The following is a 25,409-nucleotide window of genomic DNA, read 5'->3' as shown; positions in this document are numbered from 1 at the left end:
TTTCTACCAGGGTATGCAAACTTTTGAGCACAACTGTATCTCATAGAAAGTGGAAAAATATGTATCCATCATCCATTGAAGGACACAGGAATTCATTAACAGCTGAGATGTCTAAAAGCAGTCCAACTGAGGGGTGGACTCTAGCCTCAGAGAAGTCCAAAAGAAATTTGCAAACCAACCACATTTTAGTAGAATTTGAAGGTTCAATGCCTGAATCAAAGCTAGATGAATCTCTCCCTCAGAGAGGGAAACTGCCACAACCTGGCGGAGAGCACTGAGCATAGAAGTGGTGCTGCAGACTAGGACAAAGAAAAAAACCCACAAGGTAAACTTCACTTGAAAGAGCAATGCGCCTAAATCAGTGAGAGAGTGGAAGGCCAACCTACAATTCCACCAAAGAAAAAAAAAACAAGTGGAAACAAAATTACTACCCGAACAGAAGGAAATCAGACCAACAACTAGAAGTGGTCAACATTAAATATTTATTGGGTCAAGTCCCAGAAAATTCATGTCCCCAGAAGCAAGTTTGGTGGACAACAAGCAAGTCCAAAAGAGAAAACCAGCTGGTCAACAGAAAAATAGTCACAGTCTAGCAGTCCTAGTCCTAATCAGGAAAAAAAGAAGTTCCATGAAAATAAAGCTCTAACATATGATTCCAAGAATCATCCAACCTGCCTCAGAGCAGTACTATAGCCTCCTCCGAGGAGTGATGGTCAGGAATCTTGGTCACAAGAACACTGACCTGTCTGAGGACAGGAATGAAGAAGGAATATAAAGGTACTTCCTCAAGAGGTTGCCACTCATCTTGTGCTTAAGTCCTATGAAGGCCTTTGGACTTGCGTTATCCCCCATAAGGGATGCCTGTAGCAAGGTTTCAGCATATTCACAAACAAACACAAATTTCCCACCACACCTATTGGCTTGCCTGCACACAATCCAAATTGAGCTGATCTATCAATTCACGTTAAAAACAGAGGGTTTCATTGCACATTTGCAAATATATGTAGAAGCCGCGGTGCCCATGTCAAGGCTGCTCTGTACACTGCGGTCCTAACTCTGTTTTTTTGAGAGTCTATAAATTGGAGAATATATAGCAGTGGATAAATTAGGGTAGGCTTGCCTGGAGGAAGCACACTCCTGCTTAAACGCATGAGGACACACCGTGTATACATATTGCACCACACAGTGGTAAGCAACTAGGCTCAATGTCAAGCAAGGCCTCAAGTATTCACAATCCCAGGTAACCCAGGTTCTAGGATGCATCAGTAGAAGGGTCACCAGCAGGAGGAAGGAGGTTCTGATTCCCCTATATAGATCTTTAGTTAGACCTCATTTAGAATACTGTGTCCAGTTCAGGAGACCTCACTTACAAAAAGATAAACTTTTGTTCAAAATAGCCATAGAAAGAATGGCCAACCTCCTAAGACACTAGCAAAAAAAACTGAGCAATTCTGGATTGAGGAGGGGTAATACCAGGGCTGGTCTACAACTTTTACTGTTTGCCAATGTCCTGACCTCCTGTAGGCAGCAGTATAACCACACTGTTACTGAACTTCCGTGTCCCTCAATGAACGAGGGAGAAAGACTCTGTTATCCCTATATACACTTCAACTCCATCCCTCCTCCTATCCTTAACTCTTAATCAGGGGTGGACTGACAACTCATTGGGCCCCCAGGCAATAGGTGATCATGGGGCCCCTGTGTCCTTGCCCAAACTCAAAAAAGCCTATGAAAAAGGTACCAGGGGCATCTCATGGGGCCCCCTACTGACCCCAGGCCCTCGGGCAGTGCCCGAGTTTACAAATGGTCAGTCCGCCCCTGCTCTTAATCTAAGCTTTACAATTGTCTCTTAACATTGATATAAAATACATTTCTCATTGTGTCTATTGCTGATTTAGAATGTGAGTCATGATTTCAGGCCTCATTGAGTGTATACTTTTCTTAGGCTCGTCGAATTTTGGATCTCTCCCCAGTGCAGGAGTTGGTCAACAGAAAATGGCAGAGGTTTGGTCGGCCATATTTCTGGACATTGGCCTTTATCTATATCCTTTACATGATTGTTGTCTCTCTTGTCTGTGCCAACCGCCCCCTTAAACCAAGAATGGACAATGTAACTGATCCAAGGGACATCACCTTACTGGTCCAAAAATCGCTAAATGTAAGAAACTTAACCACTTTTCTAGCAAGACATTTTTTTCTACTTTTTTTGTGTTAAAACTTTTATTTATGTTAAAATATGCATTTTTTTTGCTAGAAAACCCCCAAACAGTTATATAATTTCTGAAAGCAGAAACACTGGAGAATAAGCTAGTGGCAGTTGCCATTTTGTTTTTGTCACGCAAAATTAGAAATAGCTCTTCACAAACAAGATATTGTGCTAAAGCTAGATTTGCACCTAGTGACATCATCACGCTACATAAAGCCACTCGGGAATAACTTTTGGTGTACAAAAGGCATTAGCATATGATTAAAGAGGCACGTTTTCTGTGGTGGTGTGCTTTTATGGAGATGGTGTTTCACCCAAACTCCTAATGAGAAGGAGTGTCTTCATATGTTTGATTTTTTGCACTTAAGATTTGGACAGTGTCACTGAGGAGCACAACGGAACTGTATTTTTTTGGACTTATAAGTGATGCAGATTCTTTAATTTAAGAATTTTTTGTTCACTTAATTTACCAGTGTGCTTTTTGCACATTTTATTTATCTATATATGCGCACTATATGGAGTTGGTTTAGTTGCTGAAAATGGTACATTTTGTATTTATGTGAAACTTTGTTAAGTCATAGTGTTGCGATTTATTAATTTTGAGCGCTGTATATTTTTTTTTTTATATTGCAGTAAGGTGTGTTCAGGGGAAATGGGGTGCTTTTAAATGATTTTTTTTTTGTATCACTTTTTTCCTTATTTTAACTTCTTTGCTTTTACAAGGGGGATATGGTGGCAGCAGAAGTCCCCCAATGTCTCCCCTGCCCTCCTCTATAGCTAATCAAGCACAGACCATGCTTGTTAACCTGCTATCCTGCTACAGTACCTGGCCAATGACAACTCTGTACCTGGAAGTGGTGTAATACATCATTACATTAGTTGCAGAGGGGATGTTCACCTTTCCTTTTAGATTGTAAGCTCTAAAGAGCAGAGCTTTCTGATTCCTCCTGTATTGAATTGTATTGTATCTGCACTGTCTGCCGTCATGTTGTATAGCATTGCGAAAACTGTTGGCGCTATATAAATCCTGTATATTAATAACAATAATCTCCTATTGCTTTCAAAGGCACTGAATTCTAGAATATATTCCCAAAAATAGGCAGGCAGAGGGCAAAGGACTAGTAAGTAGTATTTCATATAGTCTCCAGGAAGCTGATCTTTCCTCATTATGGATTGTCTTGTTCTACACTCTGTGTCTATGTGGCTGCAGTCATCCTGCTAGACCCAGGGCTTTGCTTCCTCATATCAGAGCCTCCAGCAAAGAGAACAGTAATTAGCACAGCAATGGCATCACCAAATCTCTCGAGACTAGAAGTCAGAGGCAGCAGTGTCTTGGATCTCACACTGCAGATAGGAAGTTGGCTCAGTGCCTAAGCCCCCTCACATACAAGTTAGTGCATTGTGGCTTTTCAGGAAGAATTCAAGACAAAACGTAGATTTTTTTTTTAGGGTACTGCTTAGCCACAATTAACATTTCTAGATATTCCCTATAATCACAAATCTTCACTTTTTGAGGAAAGAAAAAAAACTGCATTTTGGTAACCAAAACCCTAGTTTCCTTAAAGTTAAAAGAAATGTTCTACTTGAAAGCACTCGAGAACTCAAGACTGAGCAAACCCCCCCTGCCAAGTAGCCCCTTCTGCCTCCCCTGAAGGTTCCCTGCAAGTAAATTATTTTACGTACCATACATATTGCAGGGATACTGTGGTGACACCAAGGGCCGGTGCTAGACCATTTTGTGCCCTAGGCAAGACCCCCCTTCCCCCAAAAAATAAATAACATTTTTTAAAAACAGAAAATATTAAATCAACAAAACATGAAACTGTTAAATTTATTTTAATGTGCAAAAATAAGTGCCATAAGATGCCATCAGCACCAATATTAAAGACAAAATCAGTGTCATGGATGGACTGTATCTGTGGTTGGCAGTGGCAGGTGACAGTTGCAGTGAGTGGAGGATGATGGATCCACACTATGACAGATTCCAGGCTGGAATTCCCCAGGCAATGGGGGGAGGTAAAACACTGTGACAGCAGGCAGTCCAGCCGACACACACACAGAGAACACCTGCAGTGAGCGATCCCACACAGTGATAGATCTGACACAACACACCACCACCAACACTGACACAGATCAGCAGGCCCAGCAGGCACTAGAAGAGCAGGCTGTGGGATCGTGATGTTATCATCACTCACTGACACATTGCACATGTGATGGATGGCTGGCTGGCCAGGTCACACTCACACAGACAAGAGACATCAGAGTCAGACATTACCTTCCTCCACATGCTCAACTCCACCTCCGCTGATGAATGGCAAGAGAACGGCTGGAACTCCACAGTGATCAGCAGTCGCCAGCTGGCTTTCAGTAAGGGACTGAGTCTGAGAGGAACACTGGAAGCTGCCACACTGGCCCCAAACACCGGGCATCTTCCTCTGTCCTTTCTTCCTCCTCTCTGTTGCCTCTACCCTCAGCTGAAGGATCATGCATGACGTGGTGGCATCCCACACAGAGATAGTGGCGGCCTGTGCTACGCCCAGGTGCCCCTAGGTGGCAGTGTGCCCTAGACGACTGCCTAGTTTGCCCAGTGGAAGAACTGGCCCTGGTGACACCTATGACACTCTGCACTCACAGTGTCCTTAGTCTTCCAGGTTGAGTAACTCTGGACATCATTAACCCAGAAGGCTGAGGATATCTTGAGGTGGAGATGAGGTACTGCTCGGAACCTCTTTTAGAAGTGTTTGCTGAGTAGTGTTAGAAATACTTCCAATTCAAGCCTATTCGGTGGGAAAACATGTTGCCCACATTGAGTATTCACCATAATATTTTCTTCTTCATCTCACCAGGAATCATACCTCACTTCTGAAGACCACCTCCGCCTGGCCGGAGAGCTCATTAGTGTTATTGGAGCATTTTTACTTTTACTTCTCAAGGTAAACACAGAATTTAAAGTGTACGTCAAGCCAAACTTTTTTTTTCTAGTTTTGGATAAAGTGGGGAAGTATAAGAACTCCTGTTAGGTTTTTACTACTATCTTGGGCACTTTTAGCATCCTGAGGACAACAGACAACATCTGTCTCTGCACTGTGACCGTGACCATAGGTGAGCAGTTGACTAGGGGAGAAGGTGGGTAATTAGAGGTGTGGAAGGATCTTTTTACAGTGTGGAACAAGGGCAGACAAAGGTCTGTGACCTTTCCTATATAGCAGGGGTCTCCAAACTTTCTAAGTGAAGGGCCAGTTTGATGTCCTTTAGGCTTTAGTGGAGCCGGACCATGGCCAGTGGGAGAAGAAATCGGCATCAGTGCCCATCATTGATCTTAATGAGGGAATAGTGCCCCATTGTTGGTATTAATGGGAAGAATAGTGCCTCATTGATGGTGTCAGTAGGGTAAATTGTGTCTCATCATTGGTATCGGTTGTGGAATAGTGCCCCAAGGGCCAGATAAAGGCAAGCAAAGGGCCATATCCGCCCCCCGGGCCACAGTTTAGAGATTATTGCTCTATAGGAAGGGAAAAATCTGAGATCAGACTCACCAAGCCTTTCCAGCTGTGCTGATGATGAGTAATTCTAAAACTTAGAACAGCTCTTTATTGTTTTAGTGTGTGAATCCGTAAATTGTATGTAAAACCCCTTAGTGCTCAAACACATGTGGTAGTCCTTGCCACCAATCTGAAAAGCGATCCATGGTGGACCGCTTTTTCAGAGGGCATTTTACAGGCGCAAGAAGGTCATATTTCATCTCTTCATCACCAGATTTAACCCTGAAAATGTCACAACGCCACACTGCAATTGTGCACATTGTACAAGGCTGTGGCTCTGCCTCATATTCTTATTATACAGTATTTATATAGCGCCAGAAAGGTTTGCTCAGCGCTGTACATTATAGTGGGGGACAGAACATGAGACAGTACAGTAACAATACAATACACGAGGGGTTCGAGGGCCCTGCTCTTTCGAGCTTACAATCTAGGAGAGAGGGGATAGTGGCACAGGAGGAAGTGGCTGTGGGGGATGGAGTGGTAGGAGGAGTGGAGGAGATCGGCTGTTAGGTGAGGGTGGTGTAGGCTTCCCTGAAGAGATGGGTTTTCAGGGTGTGCCTAAAGGTGAGGAGGGTAGGTGACAGTCTGATGGATTGGGGTAGTGAGTTCCAGAGGATGGGGGAAGTACTGGAGAAGTCCTACAGTTGGGCATGGGAGGTGGAGACCAGGGAGCTAGAAAGTAGGAGGTCTTGTGAGGAGCGAAGAGTACGGGTTGGGTGGTATTTGGGTATCAGGTCGGTGAGGTAGTTTGGGGCAGCGTTATGGATGGCTTTGTATGTCTGTGTTAGTAGTTTGAATTTGATGCGTTGGGCAATCGGGAGCCAGTGGAGGGAATGACAGAGGGGGGTGGAGCCAGTGGAGGGAATGACAGAGGGGGGTGGAGCCAGTGGAAGGATTGGCAGAGGGGGGTGGCAGAAGAGGAGCGGTTGGTGAGGTGGATGAGTCTGGCCGCTGAGTTCAGGATAGACTGAATCGGGGATAGTCTGTGATGAGGTAGGCCAGTGAGGAGGGAGTTGCAGTAGTCCAGATGTGAGATAATAAGGGAGTGAACGAGTTGTTTAGTAGTGTCTGGGGTTAGGAACGAACATATTTTGGAGATGTTGTGGAGGTGGAGTCTGCATGAGTTTGCCAACGATTGCAAGCCCCATAGACTTGCATTGGCCGCGTTCAGCGATGGTAATGCCCGCCAAAGGTGACATACTGTTTATTTTTTGCTGTGATGTTGTACAGCATGTGTACAGCCCTAAATGGCTGCATGCCCTGGTCTAGGCAGGCAGTTGGAGGGGTGGGGAGCAGTAAAACCACGGCTCAGACACCTTGTGTTACCGCCCCTTAGTTGCACGTGTGAGTGAAGCCTAATAATGGTCTTCTGTCCTTTGCTCCTTTCTTTTTCTTGTAAATAAAACATTGAAAGCGTTTTGCTATATCTGTTCACTAGGTGCAAAAAAAGATCCTTCCAGAAATCTTGTGAGCTGATACGTTCCTGTGCTCTCTGTCTTGGCTGCACTGTTACCATTTATTTTGTTACCAACAACCCCCTATCCCAACAATGTTGTAGAGAAACAAAGAGGGGAAGGTGTTCTGTAGTCCAGGTCTAGAATGCAAGGTAGAATGTCACCAGCACACCGAGGATCACCGATATGGGTCCAAAAGTTTTAATGAACGATCATTAGATCAGATAGTAACAGCAAGGCAACGTTTCGGAGTCTCGCAGGACCCCTTCATCAGGTATGTGACGTCACATGCCTGGTGAAGGGATTCTGCAAGACTCCGAAACGTTGCCTTGCTGTTACTATGTGATTGTTCATTAAAACTTTTGGACCCATATTGGTGATCCTCGGTGTGCTGGTGACATTCTCCCTTGCTGATTCTGTTTGGTTCCAGCCAACAGTCGCTGCAGCACCCACTTATACACACTTTTGCCATTTTTAACACAGGAACGTGTGTGTATGGATCAGGGGCGGACTGACAACTCATGGGACCCCCAGGCAATAGGGGATCATGGGGCCCCTGTGTCCTTGCCCACACTCAAAGCACACCCAAAAAAGCCTATAAAAAAGGTACCAGGGGCATTTCAAAGGGGGCCTCTACTGACCCCGGGCCCTCGGGCAGAGCCCGAGTGCTTGAATGGTCAGTCCGCCCCTGGTATGGATTATTCACTTGTATTCAGGTCTAGAATGCAACACCTCTCTTCCTCAGATACAGTACATTGAGTAAGCATAGCCAGCCTAGTACAGGAATTGTAATATAGTGACAGAATCCCTAGTTAAAAATCAAGGAAAAAAAGCCTGAAAATAAAACTAATGCTGCCACCCCATTTAAGGACTGGTAAGCTATAATATGCTACATTTTTATTCTTGGGTTTAGATACACTTTATTAAGCCCCCAAGGTAGTCCATTAAAGAATAGCTACTAGGGAACACTTTCCAGCTGCTGACAAGAAGCAGTGGGTGCACAGATCACAGCACTGCAAACTGCCTGTAGTACACCTTGTGCCATTGGGTGAAATATGAATTTAAAAGGGAGTTTTTTCTGTAGAAAACGGTGCAGTCGTGTTGATCTAATCTCCAATATATTCTACTAATTTTCAGCATTTCTCTAAACTCTCTAGATTCCGGACCTGTTTCAGATAAGAGATCCAAGGTACTTCATACAAGCTGTTCAAGGAGGACCCTTCACACTTATCATGTAAGAACCACGGGGAAGAATTTTATGTAAGTTAGCCAAAGATGTGAACAGGGGTGGACTGACAACTCATGGGGCCCCCGGGCAATAGGGGATCATGGGGCCCCTGTGTCTTTGCCCAAACTCAAAAAAGCCTATGAAAAAGGTACCAGGGGCATCTCATGGGGCCCCCTACTGACCCCGGGCCCTCGGGCAGTGCCCGAGTTTCCAAATGGTCAGTCCGCGCCTGAAATGTGAAATGACGATCAGAAGATCTGCCTGCTGAAGGTCTCTCTATAAACATGTATGGTTGGTTAGACCAGTCATACTCAACCAGGGCAGTCATTCTCAACCAGGGTCCTCCAGAGGTTGCTAGGAGTTCCTTGAGTTGTAGCTGATTGACTTCCCATCTGATGATTCCTGGATGGATCTTGGGCCAACACCAGTTGGCAGAGCCAGCAGCATGACACCAATGATCTTCTTAGCTGGCTTTAAGTGTGGCATACTGACCACCACTGTAAGGGCTTCATTCTACCTCCTGACCACCAGTGTAAGGATTTTCCCACTTGACCCCCAACAAACTGGATTTAGTAAGTGTTCCCGAAGACCTGAGAATTATTCCAAGGGTTTCTCTGGGATAAAAATGTTTAGAGAGGCTGCATTAGACTGAATATGCATGTTTCTGCATCCAGGAGACACTGTTGGTGCCATCATTATCTCAACAAAACAATAAACATTGTCACATAGTCACAGAATTTATATATACACTCGCCGGCCACTTTATTAGGTACACCTGTTCAATTGCTTGGTAACACAAATTGCTAATCAGCCAATCACTTGACAGCAACTCAATGCATTTAGGCATCTAGATGTGCGGATGACGCCTTGCTGACATTCAAACCGAGCATCAGAATAGGGAAGAAAGGAGATTTAAGGGACTTTGACCGTGGCATAGGTGTTGGTGCCAGATGGGCTGGTCTGAGTATTTCAAAAACTGGGATTTTCATGCACAACCAGCTCTAGGATTTACAGAGAATGATCCGAAAAAGAGAAAATATCCAGTGAGCGGCAGTTGTGAGAAGGAAAATGCCTTGTTGATGTCAGAGGAGAATGGGAAGACTGGTTCAAGATAATAGAAAGGCAACAGTAACTCAACCACTTGTTACATCCAAGGTATGCAGAATACCATTTCTGAATGCACAACACGTCGAACCTTGAAGTAGATCAGCTACAGCAGCAGAAGACCACACAGAGTGCCACTCTTGTCAGCTAAGAACAGGAAACGGAGGCTACAATTTGCACAGGCTCACCAAATTCGACAATAGAAGATTGGAAAAACGTTGCCTGGTCTGATGAGTCTCTATTTGAGCTGCGACATTCAGATGGTAGGGTGAAAATGTGACGTAAACAACATGAAAGCATGGATCCATCAACAGCTCAGGCTGATGGTAGTGGTGTAATGGTGTGGGGGATATTTTCTTGGCACACTTTGGGCCCCTTAGTACCAAATGAGCATTGTTTAAATGCCACAGCCTACCTGAGTTTTGTTGCTGACCATATCCATCCCTTTATGACTACAGTGTCCCATCTTCTGATGGCTCCTTCCAGCAGGATAATGCACCATGTCACAAAGCTCAAATCATCTCACGCTGGTTTCTTGAACATGACAATGAGGTCACTGTACTCCAATGGCCTCCACAGTCACTAGATCTCCATCCAATAGAGCACCTTTGGGATGTGGTGGAACGGGAGATTTGCATCATGGATGTGCAGCCGACAAATCTGCAGCAACTGCGGGATGCTATCATATCAATGTGGACCAAGATCTCTGAGGAATGTTTCCAACACCTTGTGGAATCTATGCCATGAAGAATGAAGGCAGTTCTGAAGGCAGAAGGTGGTCCAACCTGATGCTAGTAAGGTAGACTTAATAAAGTGGCCAGTGAGTGTATATATTTATCACCACCTCACTGCCTGTTTTAACCCCATTGGGCTGTTTTGCTGTGCTTAGCCTTTCCAACACTACTTTAAATAGCCTAAAGGTGCATTTTTTATGTTTATTTCTTGGTTTGGATATTTCTTTTGTGAATATGAGCAAAGCAACTAAAATATTATCTGCCAACAGAATCACCTTCCCTTGTTTTGTTTTTGCGACCCTCGTTCTCCGAGTGACTGACACGGGTGGAGAGGTGGTGCCGATGTCCATATTACTTGTGCTGGGCTGGTGCTACGTCATGTATTTTGCACGTGGATTCCAAATGCTGGGACCGTTCACCATCATGATCCATAAAGTAAGTTGACTTGAGAATGGGATGGACATGCACAACCTGATAGGACCAAGCAATGTGCGTGGTTTGATGTAGAGATGCTGTGTTGTATCGTGAATTGATAAGACGTTGGGAAAGTTCTTGTCAAAGCAAATTGTTCCCTTTTCTGTAGGGGCCCTGATGAGCAAGTTTATTTTATTTGTTTTCTATTGAGGAACTTACAACCCAAGGTCTGCATTTCCCATTCATACACACACATACTAAGGCCAACCTAGACAGGAGCCTAATAACTTATTAGCAGGGGCGGACTGACCATTTGAAAACTCGGGCACTGCCCGAGGGCCCGGGGTCAGTAGGGGGCCCCATGAGATGCCCCTGGTACCATTTTCATAGGCTTTTTTGAGTTTGGGCAAGGACACAGGGGCCCCATGATCCTCTATTGCCCGGGGCCCTATGAGTTGTCAGTCCGCCCCTGCTTATTAGCATGTTTTTCGAGTGCGGGAGGAAACCAGAGTACCCGGAGGTAACCCATACATGCACAAGGAGAACATGTTAACTCCATGCAGATAGTGTCCTGGCTGGCATTCAAACCAAGGAAAACTGCAGCAAGGCAGTTGGCACTGTTGGGCGTGCTGTATATCTACTCTTCACCCTTGCAGTAATAAATAGCAGATTTAGGATCTGTGCCAATAGGCTTTGGTTGGTGGTATCAGTTTGAGATACTTCTGAGATCTAAAAAACAGGTGTATTTGACCTACAGTTGACCTCCCTTTGACCTGCGTGTTTTCCATTCTCATTGACTTCCATGAAAATGCAAAACACATCTGATACAAACAATAGCTTATCAACAGAGGTCCTTACAATGAGGATTACATTATTCTTGCTGTAGAAGTCTCACTATTATGAACAATCAAGAGTTGGGAAACATGGGACATGTATTATCTACTTGAGATTAGGTCATTGACACGGCAGCAATTATTAGACCTAGACCTCAGGGTGTCGTAGCTGAATGATACCCACATGGAATAAAAATATATTTTAAACATATTTTAAAAATATTCTTCCCAAATATATTGACATATATTTGAAATACTACAATTTTGGCCGTATTCAATATATTTCAAAATATAAATAAATATATATATCTATATATATATATATCTATATATGTATATATAGATATATATATATATATATAATATTTATTGCGTGTTGAAATGCGTTTTTATTACAAAATATCTGAAACATATTTTTACATACATTTTCAAATATACTGTATGTCTTTAAAAATACAAAATCTACATTTTTGGAATGCATTTACAATTATATGTAAAAATATATGTTAAAATGACTTTTTTATGTATATGTTTTATATGTTAAAAAAATCTGAAGAATATATTTAAGAAAATATATTTTTAAAAATATTTTTCATATATTTTGTAATATTTAAAAAATGCATTTCAACATGCAGTGTATATATATATATATATATATATATATATATTATAATTGAAATATATTTTGAAATATATTGAATATGGCCAAAATTGTAGTATTTCAAATATATGTCAATATATTTGGGAAGAATATTTTTAAAATATATTTCAAATATATTTTTTTTCCATATGGGTAGGCTTGCTTTCGTAAGGAGGAATTGAAGGAACTGTACCAGAGAGGTAAAGAGAGAGGCCAAAGCCATACAAGCAGGGCATGAGAAGTATATGTGATCTTGGTATTTATAGGAAATCTGATATGTATCCAATATGTTGGGTTTATGAGAAAATCCTACTATCTCGGTTTTTGCAGATGATTTTTGGAGACTTGGTACGGTTTTGCTGGCTGATGGTTGTGGTCATTTTTGGATATACAACTGGTAAGTAAAGAGTTCTGAAGATGAATTAGACCTATAGAGTAGATATTAAAGCGGTTGTGAGCCTAAAAAATGTAAATCTTCTCTCTGCAAGTTAAGAACATAATGTGCTAGTATGTATCACACCCTAGAAAAATTATGAAAGACCTACCTGAAAACGAAGCTCTCCAGGAGAGCGCTGTCTCGGCTGCCCGAGGCTTCCATCTTTACCCAGTCTTCCTTCCAGGTTTGCAAGTTGCGGCCATCTGATTGGCCGAGCTGCGATGTTGGCACTCCCGAGAATGAGCTTGGGAGTGTTGGCCGTGGCACATCTCTCTCAATGGACAACACACCATCTGTTGAGAGCGCAGTGCGCATGCGCCGGTGAAAACACCGGCCCTTCTACAGTAAATATCTCCTGAACAGTGCATGTTTAGGAGATATTTACAGTACCTACAGGTAAGCTTTATTAAAGGCTTACCTGTAGGTAAAAGAAACAAAATTGGGTTTAATTCCACCTTAAAGCCTAAATGATCAGTTAACGCAATTATTTTATTCCACCTTTGGGTAGAGTCTGGTGAGTCAGCCCTTTAATAGTGCTTATATGTCTTGAATATGTCAACAGTCAGATCTCCCTGCTATAATCCTGACTCAGCTACTGTCCACCTGGGTTTTGGGTGTCCTTGCCCACTTTTGCTTGTCCCATTTCCTCTTGTTACATTCGCCATAAAATGAAATAAATAAAAACAATCCAACGGAGATGGTGTGAGACCCTAATAATGGGCACAGCAGGTATACAAACCTGGGAACTCAATTCAGATATCTCACAATTAAGTCCCCAAGAAACTGAAGAGATATGTGGTTGAACTTTCCAGCATCCACTAAATCCTAAAATGTTAGTTTTGGGTTGGCTTGCCCTTTGATTTTTTCCAGAAATTTGTTCAGAAAAGTTCAATTATAATCAGTACATGGCTATACTGCTCCAATCTTCCCCAGTCCCCTTTGTCTATCAGCAGGCGATCCTGGACACCGTTGCTGCTGCTGATGGAACATTCTCCTTTCTGCTGCACAAAAAGCTGCATTTAAAAAGCTTTATGTGGCAAGACATTTCTCAAAGTCAAACTTGTCCTGGAAGTTTGAAAGCAATTGATGATACATGAAGTAGCTACACAGCACAGAATTACAGTCCTGCTGATCATCTATGGAGCTGTATGTGCAGATCATGTAGGGCAGGGGTATGGAATTAAAATTCAAGGAGGTCCGGTCACTAAAATGTTCTCCTGCCCGATATTCGAATAGGGTGTTTCCATCAGTGTGCCCCCTTACATTAGGTTTTGCCATCAGAGTGCGACTTTACATCATGTAATCACATCAGGTGTGCCCATCAGAGTGCTCCTTTACATCAGGTATCCCCATCACATTGCCACCTTAAACTCAAAGTACCCCTTTCTATCATATTTCCCCATTAGAGTGCCCATTTATATCATATTCCCCATCAGAGTGCTCCTTTACGTCAGGTATCCCCATCACATTGCCACCTTACACTCAAAGTACACCTTTCTATCATATTTTCCCATTAGAGTGCCCATTTTCCATCATATTCCCCATCAGAGTTTCCCTTAACATAAAATGTGGCCATCAGAGTGCCCCTTTACGTCAGGTATCCCCATCATAGTGCCACCTTACATTAGGTATTCCCGTCAGAGTGCCCCCTTACATTCAAAGTACCCCTTTCTATCATATTTCCCCATTAGAGTGCCCATTTATATCATATTCCCCATCAGAATGCTCCTTTACATCAGGTATCCCCATCACATTGCCACCTAACACTCAAAGTACCCCTTTCTATCATATTTCCCCATTTGAGTGCCCCTTTACATCATATTCCCCATCAGAGTGCCCCTTACCATCACATGTGCCCAGTTGTGCCCCCTTAACATAAAGTGTGCCCATCAGAGTGCCCCTTTAAATCACAGTGCCATCTTACATCAGGTATTCCCGTCAGAGTTCCCCCTTACATTCAAAGTACCCCTTTCTATCATATTTCCCCATCAGAGTGCCCATTTACATCATATTCCCATCAGAGTACTCCTTTACATCAGGTATCCCCATCACATTGCCCCCTTACACTCAAAGTACCCCTTTCTATCATATTTCCCCATTAGAGTGCCCATTTATATCATATTCCCTATCAGAGTGCCCCTTAACATAAAATGTGCCCATCAGAGTGCCCCTTTACATCAGGTATCCCCATCACAGTGCCCCCTTACATTCAAAGTATCCCTTTCTATCATTTTTCCCCATTAGCGTGCCCATTTACATCATATTCCCCATCAGAGTGCCCCTTTCCATAGTATGGGCCCATTTGTGCCCCCTTAACATAAAATGTGCCCATTAGAGTGTCCCTTTACATAAAATAAGGAGCATGCTGATGGGCACATTTTATGTTAAGGGGCACTCTGATGGGCACGTTATGTCAAGGGGCACTCTGATGGGCACGTTATGTCAAGGGGCACTCTGATGGGCACGTTATGTCAAGGGGCACTCTGATAGGCACATTCTATGTTGTGCCCATCAGAGTGCCCCTTAACATTCAATATGCCCATCAGAATGCCCCTTAACATTCAATATGCCCATCAGAATGCCCCTGTAAGACTACACCCTACCTTGAGGGCAGACAGGAGCTGTGCCAGGATCTTTGCTGGATGCTCGTGTACAAGCCGGAGAGACAGTGAGCTGAAAGGGGCGGGGTGCGCACGGGATGGCATGTTGCCGTGACGACCGCTGTGCTCAGCAGCAGATCTGTCATTGCAGGCTGGTGGGCTGGTGGTCCGGGCGGCAGCACTGCTGGGGACGCTTGTGGAATGCGATCCGCCATTTAGCGACCGCTGATGTAGGGGATTGCAACTAGATCAGATTGAAGCAGATTCAATCGAAAAGGGGCAGCCAGCTTTTGCCATGATGTGCAATCATCCTTCCGCATTCACTTCTTCCCTGCTGATGCTATGTTATCTTCTTGTTCCTCAGGGTCCACCCAGGGGCGGACTGACAACTCATGGGGCCCCCGGGCAATAGGGGATCATGGGGCCCCTGTGTCCTTGCCCACACTCAAAGCACACCCAAAAAAGACTATTAAAAAGGTACCAGGGGCATTTCATGGGGCCCCCTACTGACCCAGGGCCCTTGGGGAGTGCCCAAGTACTCGAACGGTAAGTCCGCCCCTGGGTCCACCATCTCCTTACCTGACCCATTGGGCAGGCACTGATGGTGTAAATCAAGCACATGTACATTGGAGTTACATAATCTCGGCCCTTGGCTCCATTCCCTACTTCTGGAAGATGCTGGGACTGCACATTGTACTGCTCATGCATTGCAATCAATATAAAGATTTCAAACATTTCCTAGCAGGTAAGTAATGGAGTTTTTGACACGAAAGACTTATAAATGCTCTTCTGTTCCACTGCAACTCTCTTAGGGACTTGTTTAAGTTCTTGTTTACGTCATTAATGTTTCTTCATTAATTACCATATATATTTTAGTATACATTTCTCTTTTACCTTTGCCCTTGTATTCTATCACTGATAGGGAATTTCAGTAGTCTCTTATCTGCTCAAGGATCACGTGAATGTAGACCCTAATCTTAATGGGACACCCTCTCTGTTAGGTTGTTGGGTAACTTTAGTTTTGGGGCTTCCCCTGCCTCTAGAAGACATTTCTAAAGAAGGGGTCTTCAAACTTTCTTTACAAAGGGCCAGTTTAGACTTTAGGCAGGCCAGACTGTGGACATAGGGAGTCACAAATGTCCCGGCATTAGTGGGAGTAAAGAGTGTCAGTGAGAGGAATGGTGCCCCATTGTTTGTGTCATTGGGATGAATGGTGCCCCATCCTTGGTATTATTGGGCCCCATTGTTGGTGTCATTGTAAGGAATTGTGCCCCACCATTAGTGTCATTTGGAGGAATTGTGCCCTTCATTGGTGTCATTGGGGAGATTTATGCCCCATTGTTGGTGTCAGTGGATGAAATAATTCTCCAAGGGCCAGACAAAAGCAAGCAAAAGGCCACATCTGGCCCCACAAGACCACTATTCTAGAGCTTTTTTCTCTTTTTTTTACGTATTGTGACTTATTTACTACCATATTGAGTGATGACAACTGACACATTACACATGCCTTAAGGTGAATGGGGGAATCCTCCCAGCTGAGCTATTGTATTCTGACAGTGTAGTGATCATAATACATTGATCGAGCCGGAAAAATCCAACAGGCTGGTTGTACAGAAGTTGGCATTGACGTCTGTACAACCTGCCTGCCCATATATGGGTTGAAATTCAGACAGTCCTTGCTGAACCAGCTGATTCTGCCCTCCTGGGTTTCCTAGGTGAAGACTGCAGTTGGATCATCAAGGTCCTAGATCAGGGAGAATTGGGGGACCTATTTCTGAAGTTGTTGAGAATAGTCTGGAGAAAGTTTTGCTGAGGATCTGGCCTCAAGGCTCACAGTACAGGGTCTGGCTTGGACTGGAAGGAGGCATTCATGTATACAGGGACACAGTAAGTAGAGGCCTAAGAGAGAGATGCTGGAGAGACTGTTGCTATTTGACCCCCTTTTTGAGAAACTGTTCTAATTTTGCTGGCTCAGACCTGTTTACAGTATGGGATCCCCCTGTATGCAGGGGTGGACTGACCATTTGGCCCGGGGGATGTAGGGGGCCCCATGAGATGCCAGTGGTACCTTTCATGGGCTTTTTTATGTGTGGTTTGAGTATGGGTGAGGACACAGGGGCCCCATGATCCCCTATCACCTGGGAGCCCCTTGAGTTGTCAGTCTGCCCCTGCCTGTATGTCCACATTCTCTTGCATTAGAGGCCTACCTTAAAGAGGATAATTACTACTAGATATGGTCCTCAGTTAAAGTTTACACTAGTTCTAAGTTATCCCAAGGCTCACCCTATACCCTATCCAAGTGCCCCAAACAAATAAATAAAAAAAGAGACACTTTCTGTCTGGTCCTTGTGTGGAGAGACTGAAAACTGCCGTGTGCCTGGCTGCTGTGCATTCAATAGGGAATAGAACCTGGGAGAAACAGCGAGACCGGCTTGGGGTCTGAGCTACATACATTGAACAGATACATAAACCCTTGAATACAAGTTTGCACTGTTACAAATTCAAGGGAAGTTCAAGTTGAAAGTTGCAAAGAAACCCATCTAGTCCTACAGGATCCAGGGCTCGGCTGAGACTGCTACAACCCCTGTTCCCACAATACAAATATCATCAAATTAATTTGATGATTGGTTACTGCAGCCTTACACAATTGGAATGAACATTGCTTTGGCTTTCTGCTGTTTATCTGACCAGAGGAACTCTTGGACTAATGGTTCCCTAATAGGACCAGAGGTACTCCTGGACTGATGGTTTTTCTACCCCCCCCCCCCCCAATGTCCGCTGAATAAGGGTTTTTTTGTATTTTCTACCAATATTGATCTTTATCTACATCAGGTGTTACTGTCAGGAATGGACTTGCCAATAGTGGTGGGACTCACCTGCCTTGTGGGCTGCAGTACCAGGGCTGGCCAGCGGGTGCTCTCAACAACCAGAGGCTCACTTCGGCAATTAGCCATCACCTGGGGCTGATTGCAGGTGGTGTATTTAAGGGATGGCCAGACCTGCAGTCTGTGCCTTGTTGTACTGTTTGTTTGGCCCTGGTTTCCTGATCCTGTTTCTGCTGTTCTGACGCTCCCTGAACTCTGCCTGTACTGACCTCGGCTAGTCCTGACCACTCTCCCGCCTGCTCCTGGTACTCCGTTTTCCCGTTTGCTACCGACCCGGCCTGCCTGACTACTCTTGTATCGTATGTTTGTTATCTGTTGGAGGTTTGGTTCAGTTTGTTTGCACTGTGTTATGTTTAGTTTTGCACTGCGTTTGTATTGTTAGTCTTAATAAATTATATTATTTACTATATCTGAAGCCTACGTTTCCCTGTTTCAGTCCACACACTTCTGGTCACACCCGCATCCCTGACAGTTACTATTGTACAGAGCATCATCATCTGCACTGTTATCTTGTTTTCCTAAATTCCCTGAGGATGTGGGTCTTATCCCACGAAACGCGTCAGTTTCTGGATTAATAATTCAACTTTATGGCAATAAATTTGCCTATTGACGATCTATGTATCTGTTGGTATTGTTGGGGCTCTTAGACTCTTGCCCGCTCCCCCCCTTCTGTTACTTATAGATTTATATTATGTTTTTTTGCTTCATTATGCATGTGTCTATTTTGACTGACCAATTGGTCTCTCTTACCACGTTTTTTTTTTTTTATAAAATTACAATAAAACATGTTCTATTTTATCTAGTGCTTTCATGTTGTGCATCTTTATACTTTCATATGGTATGGTGCTTTAAAAGCTGCATTAGTTTTTTCTCTGTTAGGATTTTTATATCGTTCTGATTAAATAGGGGTGTGGCACCTATAAAACCAATATACAAGGACAGGTGAGATTATATGTCTCTCCAGCTCCCGTCCTATTTTTTATCTAACTGTATCGTAAAACAGTTTTAGTAAAAGTGAAGCTTCTTTCTCTATATTAACCCCCCTGGCGGTATTCCCGAGTGTAGCTCGGGGTAAAGTTTCAGTTCCAAAAGTGGTAACCCCGAGCTACACTCGGGAATACACTGCGGCGCTGCCCCAGGATCTGTTCTTCTCTTACCTTGTCCTGCGCTCCCGCGATGTCCCTCCTGCAGTGTCCCCTGTAATGTCCTCCGGCGGATGCCGGCATCTGTCTTCTGGGTTCCGTTCCCTGCGACGTCAGGACGTACGGGGGACAGAACGGCGGGAAATTTGAAAATGACAAAAAGTGCCATTCACTAAATTCACTAAAATCACATAGTATAACATTCCTGTATCAAACCATTTCACATACATTTTGTCCCGAGTGCTTTGTCCGGCGCCCTGCCAGCATTTTTACTGTTCTTTCTGCCTGGAAACTGGGAAACGTCCATGGCGTCCAAAAAGCGTCCCTTTAGGTCAAAAGCGGTTTTAGACCGGCTAGAGAACAGCGATAGTAAATCAGAACCACTTGCAGAATTGAGTGATAATGATTCGTGGGGAAATTCCTCATCAGACACTGAAAATGATTTTGCGACTGAGCTCAGTGATTGGCGCTCTTTCAAATTTCAGTGTTTTTGGTTTGATTATATTATTGAATTAAATTTATTATTATTATTTTTTATGATTATTTAATAAATTATAATTTATGATTTCGTGTTTCAAATTTTAACATTCCTGGGATGTTTACTAGACTCTTGTTCGGACAGATTTCAGTGCATTATTCCTAAAAATTACAGGCCTACAATAAAAAAATACATATTTCCATGCAAAAAAATGTACCGCTTTGAGCACAGAAATATGGACATAATCAGACCGCTAGGGAGGTTAAATGTAACATCATGTTCATCGATCTCTTTCTGTTTGTGTTTTCTTTCTGCCAGCGTTTTACATCATCATCCAGACAGAAGATCACAACCACTTTGGATCTTTCTATACCTACGTTATGTCTATTTTAAGCACCTTTGAGTTTTTCCTCAACATCATCAACTCCCCCACCAACTATGCTGTGACCCTTCCTTACATTTTCCACATTGTATATTTTTCCTTCGCCATCCTCACCAACCTCCTGATGCTGAACCTGCTGATCGCCATGGTGGGAGACACTCAATGGAGGGTGGCACAGGAGAGGGATGAGCTGTGGAGAGTTCAGGTACTCGAAGGGTTAATGCCTAAGGATCTTTGGATATATATTTTTGAAAATCTAATTGAACTTTATTGTACAACAAGTTAATTTTCCATCATAATAAAGACGTACCTGTTTCTCGCCTCTCTTTTTATCAGGTTGCTGCAACCACAGTGATGTTAGAGCGAAAGCTCCCACGATTCCTCTGGCCTCGATCAGGCGTTTGTGGCACAAAATATGGATTAGGAGACCATTGGTACTTATGGTGAGTTGAATGTTGTAAGGTGTAGCTGACTTTTTGTCTTTTTTTAACTCTGCTTTGCAGAGATCTCCAGTTTTTATCTTAACTGTTTTACTGCCACCAAATGTCATATGTGTGTCGTAGGTCGGTGGTAGCTAGAGCCTTTTACACATGACTGAGGTATTGCAGATACCTATTGGCTTCCGTCACCTTTAGAGAGACCCCATTACTTGTGTCCCCCCACCCCAATAACAGACAACACAATCTTATTGCTTGGAATGTAAAGGCCATAGCAGTCATTTTATTGGAAGAACAATAAAATGCAACTTTATTAAAAACTTACATTGTGAACATAGCTGACCACAATGTAATTACAGTAACTAACCTCCTTAACCACTTCAAGTCCGGACACTTTCACCCCCTTTCTGTCTAGGCCAATTTTCAGCTTTCAGTGCTATCACACTTTGAATGACAATTGCGCTGTCATGCAACACTGTACCCATATGCATTTTTTGAGACAGATAAAACTTTATTTTTATTTTTTCCAATTTTTTTTTTGAGACAGATAAAGCTTTATTTTATTGGTACTTATTCACCACTGGGATTTTTATTTTTTTTGCTATGTAAATGAAAAAGTCCAAAAATGTAAAAAAAAAAGTGTTTTTCTTATAAAATTTTGCCAATAAATATTTCATCATAAATATTGGCCAAAATTTATTCCGTTATCTTTTTAGTAAAAAAAAAACAAAAAACCCAAATTAGTTTATAACCAAAAATTATAATTTTTAAACATTTTTTTCACATTTTTATTTTATTTTTTTATATTATTATTTATGGGGTTTTTTTTTACATACTGTCACCCTGGCAGTACAGTGTCACCTTGGTGACACTGTACTACTTGTGGGGGGTGATGAAGATTTTATTTTTTATTTTTTACACTAATTGCTTTTACACCCATAAAGGCTGTTAAAGCAATCATTTCTCCTTCCCTCTGGCTGCATTCTTGCAGCCATTGAGAATTACTGTGTGAGCTGTGATTGGTCACAGCTTGTCACATGGTACAAGGCTGTTGTGAATAGCCCTGTACCATGTGACCTCTGTGATCATTCACAGATTTCACACGTAGTAAGCAATGATGTCAGAAGTGACATCTTGCTTACTACTCTGCATGTGATCACTGATTTGCCAATCAGTGATCACATGATCGGCACCTCGCAAAGAGGTCCCATAATACGATCAGTGCTCCACTATGTCCGGAGGACACAGCGGACACCAGATCACGGTGCTGTGCGCTCCCATGGAGCGCGCACAAGCAGGGGGCGGGGAGGCCGTTTAGAAACGACCACCCGACCCTGCCTTGCCACCGTCCGATCGTTTATATACAATGGCTGGATGGGAGGTGGTTAAAATCTAAAGGTCTTTTAAGGCAACTTGTATTCAACCGACCGGCTATATCTGCCACCATATAGACTTGAAGGCCCCCAGCCGCAAATACACCGGCTCAAGGACAATTTAATATCCAGATAACCTCAATTTAGCCGAATGACTCTTAATATATTACTCCTTAACTTAACTAGGGAAGGTACACCCATACCTGAGATGGGCCCAACCTGCTCATTCTCCAACAATTTTACCAGTCACTGCCTTAAAAGACCCTGAGACCCCCTGCCAACTGCTACGACACAACCCAAAACGAAAATGAAGAACATCAAGGCAATTAATAAAAAAGGCTAACACAATACAAGGCCAAATTAAGTATCATGGGCAGGAGGGAGGGAGAAGCTTGTTCTCTTCTGTACCAGCTCCGACTGACTCGGAGGAAAATTCTCCACCCCTTTTCCTCTTCCAGGGCCCACCCTGCCTCGCTCCGTCCCACCCCATGTTCCTCCAGTCAGATGGGAAAAACTTTTAAACAAACCTGACTCATTTTTTAACCCCATGTTACTCCAGCCTTCCCTGCAAACCCAGTCATGTCTGGCTTTATGCTTATGCTGCCCATCTAGCTCCAGGCCCTATTCTTTCCTGGCTGCTACAGAAGCCAGGAGTGTGTGTAAATATTTAGGTAGAAGAGATCCGGCAGCTTTCCCACCCACAGGCCCAAGACCCACAAGTCACCGGGTAGACGGGAGGGAGACCAGCGAATGTCCATTTGCTGATCTCTCCGAGATAGTAAAAACCGAGACGCAAAGAGGATTTTGTCACTTCCGTTTTCTACTATCACTTTTTCTGGCCACTGTGGTCAGGGAAGAAGCAAATGGATTGTGGTCTGTGTGGAATGCAGCGGGGACATCAGGGGTCTAATAGAGCTTGGAGACCATGTTAAACGCAATGTCACAAGCATGAGACTGCAGGCTTGGCTGGCTTAAATCAGGTTTGGTCTCAACCCAGAGACTGGCCACATCAATCACCTTGCAGGTGGACAGACAAAGAGAATGTATCACAGCCAAAACCTGGATGAATGAGATCAGCAGCTGTGATAGATCAGGAACGTTAAACATTCCTGACAGTGTATTTTTTACTGAAAATTTTCTCCTAAAGTGTTACTAAACCCAGGACCCTGCATTCACTATATCTGGTATCGGTAGCTACATGCCACTGTATGCTGTCCTACTAATGGTTAACCGACAACTAGCTAACAAAACTGACAGAAGCAGCGTTGTGTTTCATTCCTGAATTTTACATCTGTGAATAATTCTGTAAAACTGCAATACAATCACAAAGTGAAGTTACAATATGCTTGTAGACATGTCTTTTACAAATGTATACACTGAACACATTTCTTGTAAACAGCTACCTACAAATCACAATAAATACATTGAAATTCAATCTAGATATTGCATAACTTCATCAAATGATAAAAAAAACTTACAAGCATACTGTATGTGTATCAAAAGGAGAATGGAGGAGACCTTCACAGGTTCTTCAGGAAGCTAAAATCACTCTACAGTGGTTTATGGAAAATCCTTATGAACAAAACGGTTTTATTGTACAAAAGTAGACTGTAAAACAACAGTACATTTTCAAATGATACATACAGCAAAAACAAGGCACTTTTGAAAAGTACAATACAGAAAAGTATATTAATGAAAGAAAGAGAAGAAATAGAAAAGAGTAGGTAGCAAGTACATGAAATATGTAGATGATAAGGTAGATTGAATGATACATCTGTCAACAGTATATGCCAGTCAACTTTCATTGGGAATGTTATTAATTATGCAATAAATGTCTATAATCCCTCCATGACTCCCATTTTTTATCAAATAAGTGCATCTTATCCAGTAGGGTATAATGAATACGTTCCATGAGCATTACAGCATCAATTCTGTGTAAAACGGAGGCCAAGGGTACAGAATTGGACCTCCAATGTAAGGCAATAGACCATAAAGTGGCAATACATATAGTATGTATCAATCTCATAATGGCATCAGAGACCCCCGGGATATGAGCCCCCAATAGACAGGTCTGTAAAGATAATCGTATCGGGGTACCCACCAGTGAGGTAGCCACCTCAGATATCTTGCACCAAATAATAGATATGGTCGGGCAATCCCAAAATATATGAACCAAAGTACCTGTGAGGCCACAGCCCTGGAAACATAAAGGGGACGTTTGTGGGAACAGTACATGTAGTCTTGATGGGGTATAATACCATCTAGTTAAAACCTTGAGGGCCGTCTCACGAACAGAAAGAGATCGAGAACACTTACATATGTTATCCACCATGGAATTCTATTCTCCTTTTTTAACAAGACACTCCCTATTCTTGTTGAAAGAAATAATAAAAACAGGTGCTATTGCAGTGAACACCCAATAGATGGTTCCTTATTCAACACAATGGTATACAGAACATGCTGGTTTTAGAACCGTTCTCACAGATATTACACATTTAGAACTTAGACAAGGATTTAGAAAAGTGTACTTTAAAACCTCTACCTTTGGATAAAGAGGGTAGGTAGTTGAAAAGATGAAAAGCATTATTGTAGAAAATATTTCCTAAAAAAACACTCTAACTTAATCTTCTGGTATTACAGGGTGGTGGTAAGAAAGGACCTTAGTCAGAAAAAGATCCGTCGTTATGTCAAAGCTTTTCAAGGTTGAGAAAAAAACATTAATTCAGTCAAGGAAACACCAAATTACTTAAAGGAATACCAAACGATAAAGCCAGATCTGCTTGGATTGGTGGTGACTGAGGCTGAAAAACTACCAACAACCTCATATGAGCAAATAAAGACTTCCCAAACACCAAGTGGGTTGCTACACGAGGACACAGCCAGGACACAAAGTGCTTCACATATGGCTTCCTTGGACATACCACGAGTATGTGTGGAACCATCTGGGTCAGAGCTTCAGTCTTTAAAATGTGAAGTGCCAGTGGTTAGGAAGGCCAGAGGACACGGCTGGCAAATCTTAAGGCCACTTCCATTACTATTACAAGTACAAACCTCCCAAGCCATTAATGGTGATGAGGAGGAGGAAATTCTCCATATCTAAAGTTTTCACTCAAATGTGGTGCTTTTCATCAGCTTTGGACCAGCAAGCAAAGTACAATTTCAAGGCTCGTGGACCACTTTTATTAAAGTAAAGTTCAAAACAGCTTACAGGGTTATCTTTGTGGGGGTTTTCAGCATCTCCATGACAGAACATACATTTTCAGCCTCCCAGCTATCACAACTCTGCCTACCTTGGACAGCACAGGCTCCTGCTTTGTTACACACTGTGGTGGATTTACTAAAACTGGAGAGTGCAAAATCTGCACAGAAACCAATCAGCTTCCAAGTCTTATTGTCAAAGCTTAACTGAACAAGCTGAAGCTAGAAGCTGATTGGTTATCATGTACAGCTGCACCAGATTTTGCACTCTCGAGCTTTAGTAAATCGACCCCACACACTCCTAATATTACTTTCAGGCCCCA

The 25,409-nt window shown here is 43.0% G+C and overlaps 1 protein-coding gene across 1 annotated transcript in view; it reads left to right on the top strand.

Moving 5' to 3' along the window:
• The window catches only part of LOC149449391 (transient receptor potential cation channel subfamily V member 6-like), a 54,631-nt gene extending 29,541 nt beyond the window's left edge, over positions 1-25,090 (top strand). The window contains exons 8-15 of the mRNA XM_089693310.1: positions 1,946-2,158; positions 5,053-5,139; positions 8,360-8,436; positions 10,538-10,703; positions 12,486-12,552; positions 20,015-20,283; positions 20,415-20,521; positions 24,529-25,090. Of these exons, the coding sequence (XP_089549436.1) occupies positions 1,946-2,158; positions 5,053-5,139; positions 8,360-8,436; positions 10,538-10,703; positions 12,486-12,552; positions 20,015-20,283; positions 20,415-20,521; positions 24,529-24,595 (1,053 nt within the window). The 3' untranslated portion in view covers positions 24,596-25,090. The remainder of the gene's footprint in view (positions 1-1,945; positions 2,159-5,052; positions 5,140-8,359; positions 8,437-10,537; positions 10,704-12,485; positions 12,553-20,014; positions 20,284-20,414; positions 20,522-24,528) is intronic.
• The last annotated feature ends 319 nt before the right edge of the window (positions 25,091-25,409 follow it).

This window comes from Staurois parvus, unplaced genomic scaffold (genome assembly GCF_062004578.1).
Source record: "Staurois parvus isolate SC_StPar_1 unplaced genomic scaffold, SC_StPar_1.0 ptg000621l, whole genome shotgun sequence".
Lineage (NCBI taxonomy): Eukaryota > Metazoa > Chordata > Amphibia > Anura > Ranidae > Staurois > Staurois parvus.
This window is presented reverse-complemented; position numbering and strand designations above follow the sequence as displayed.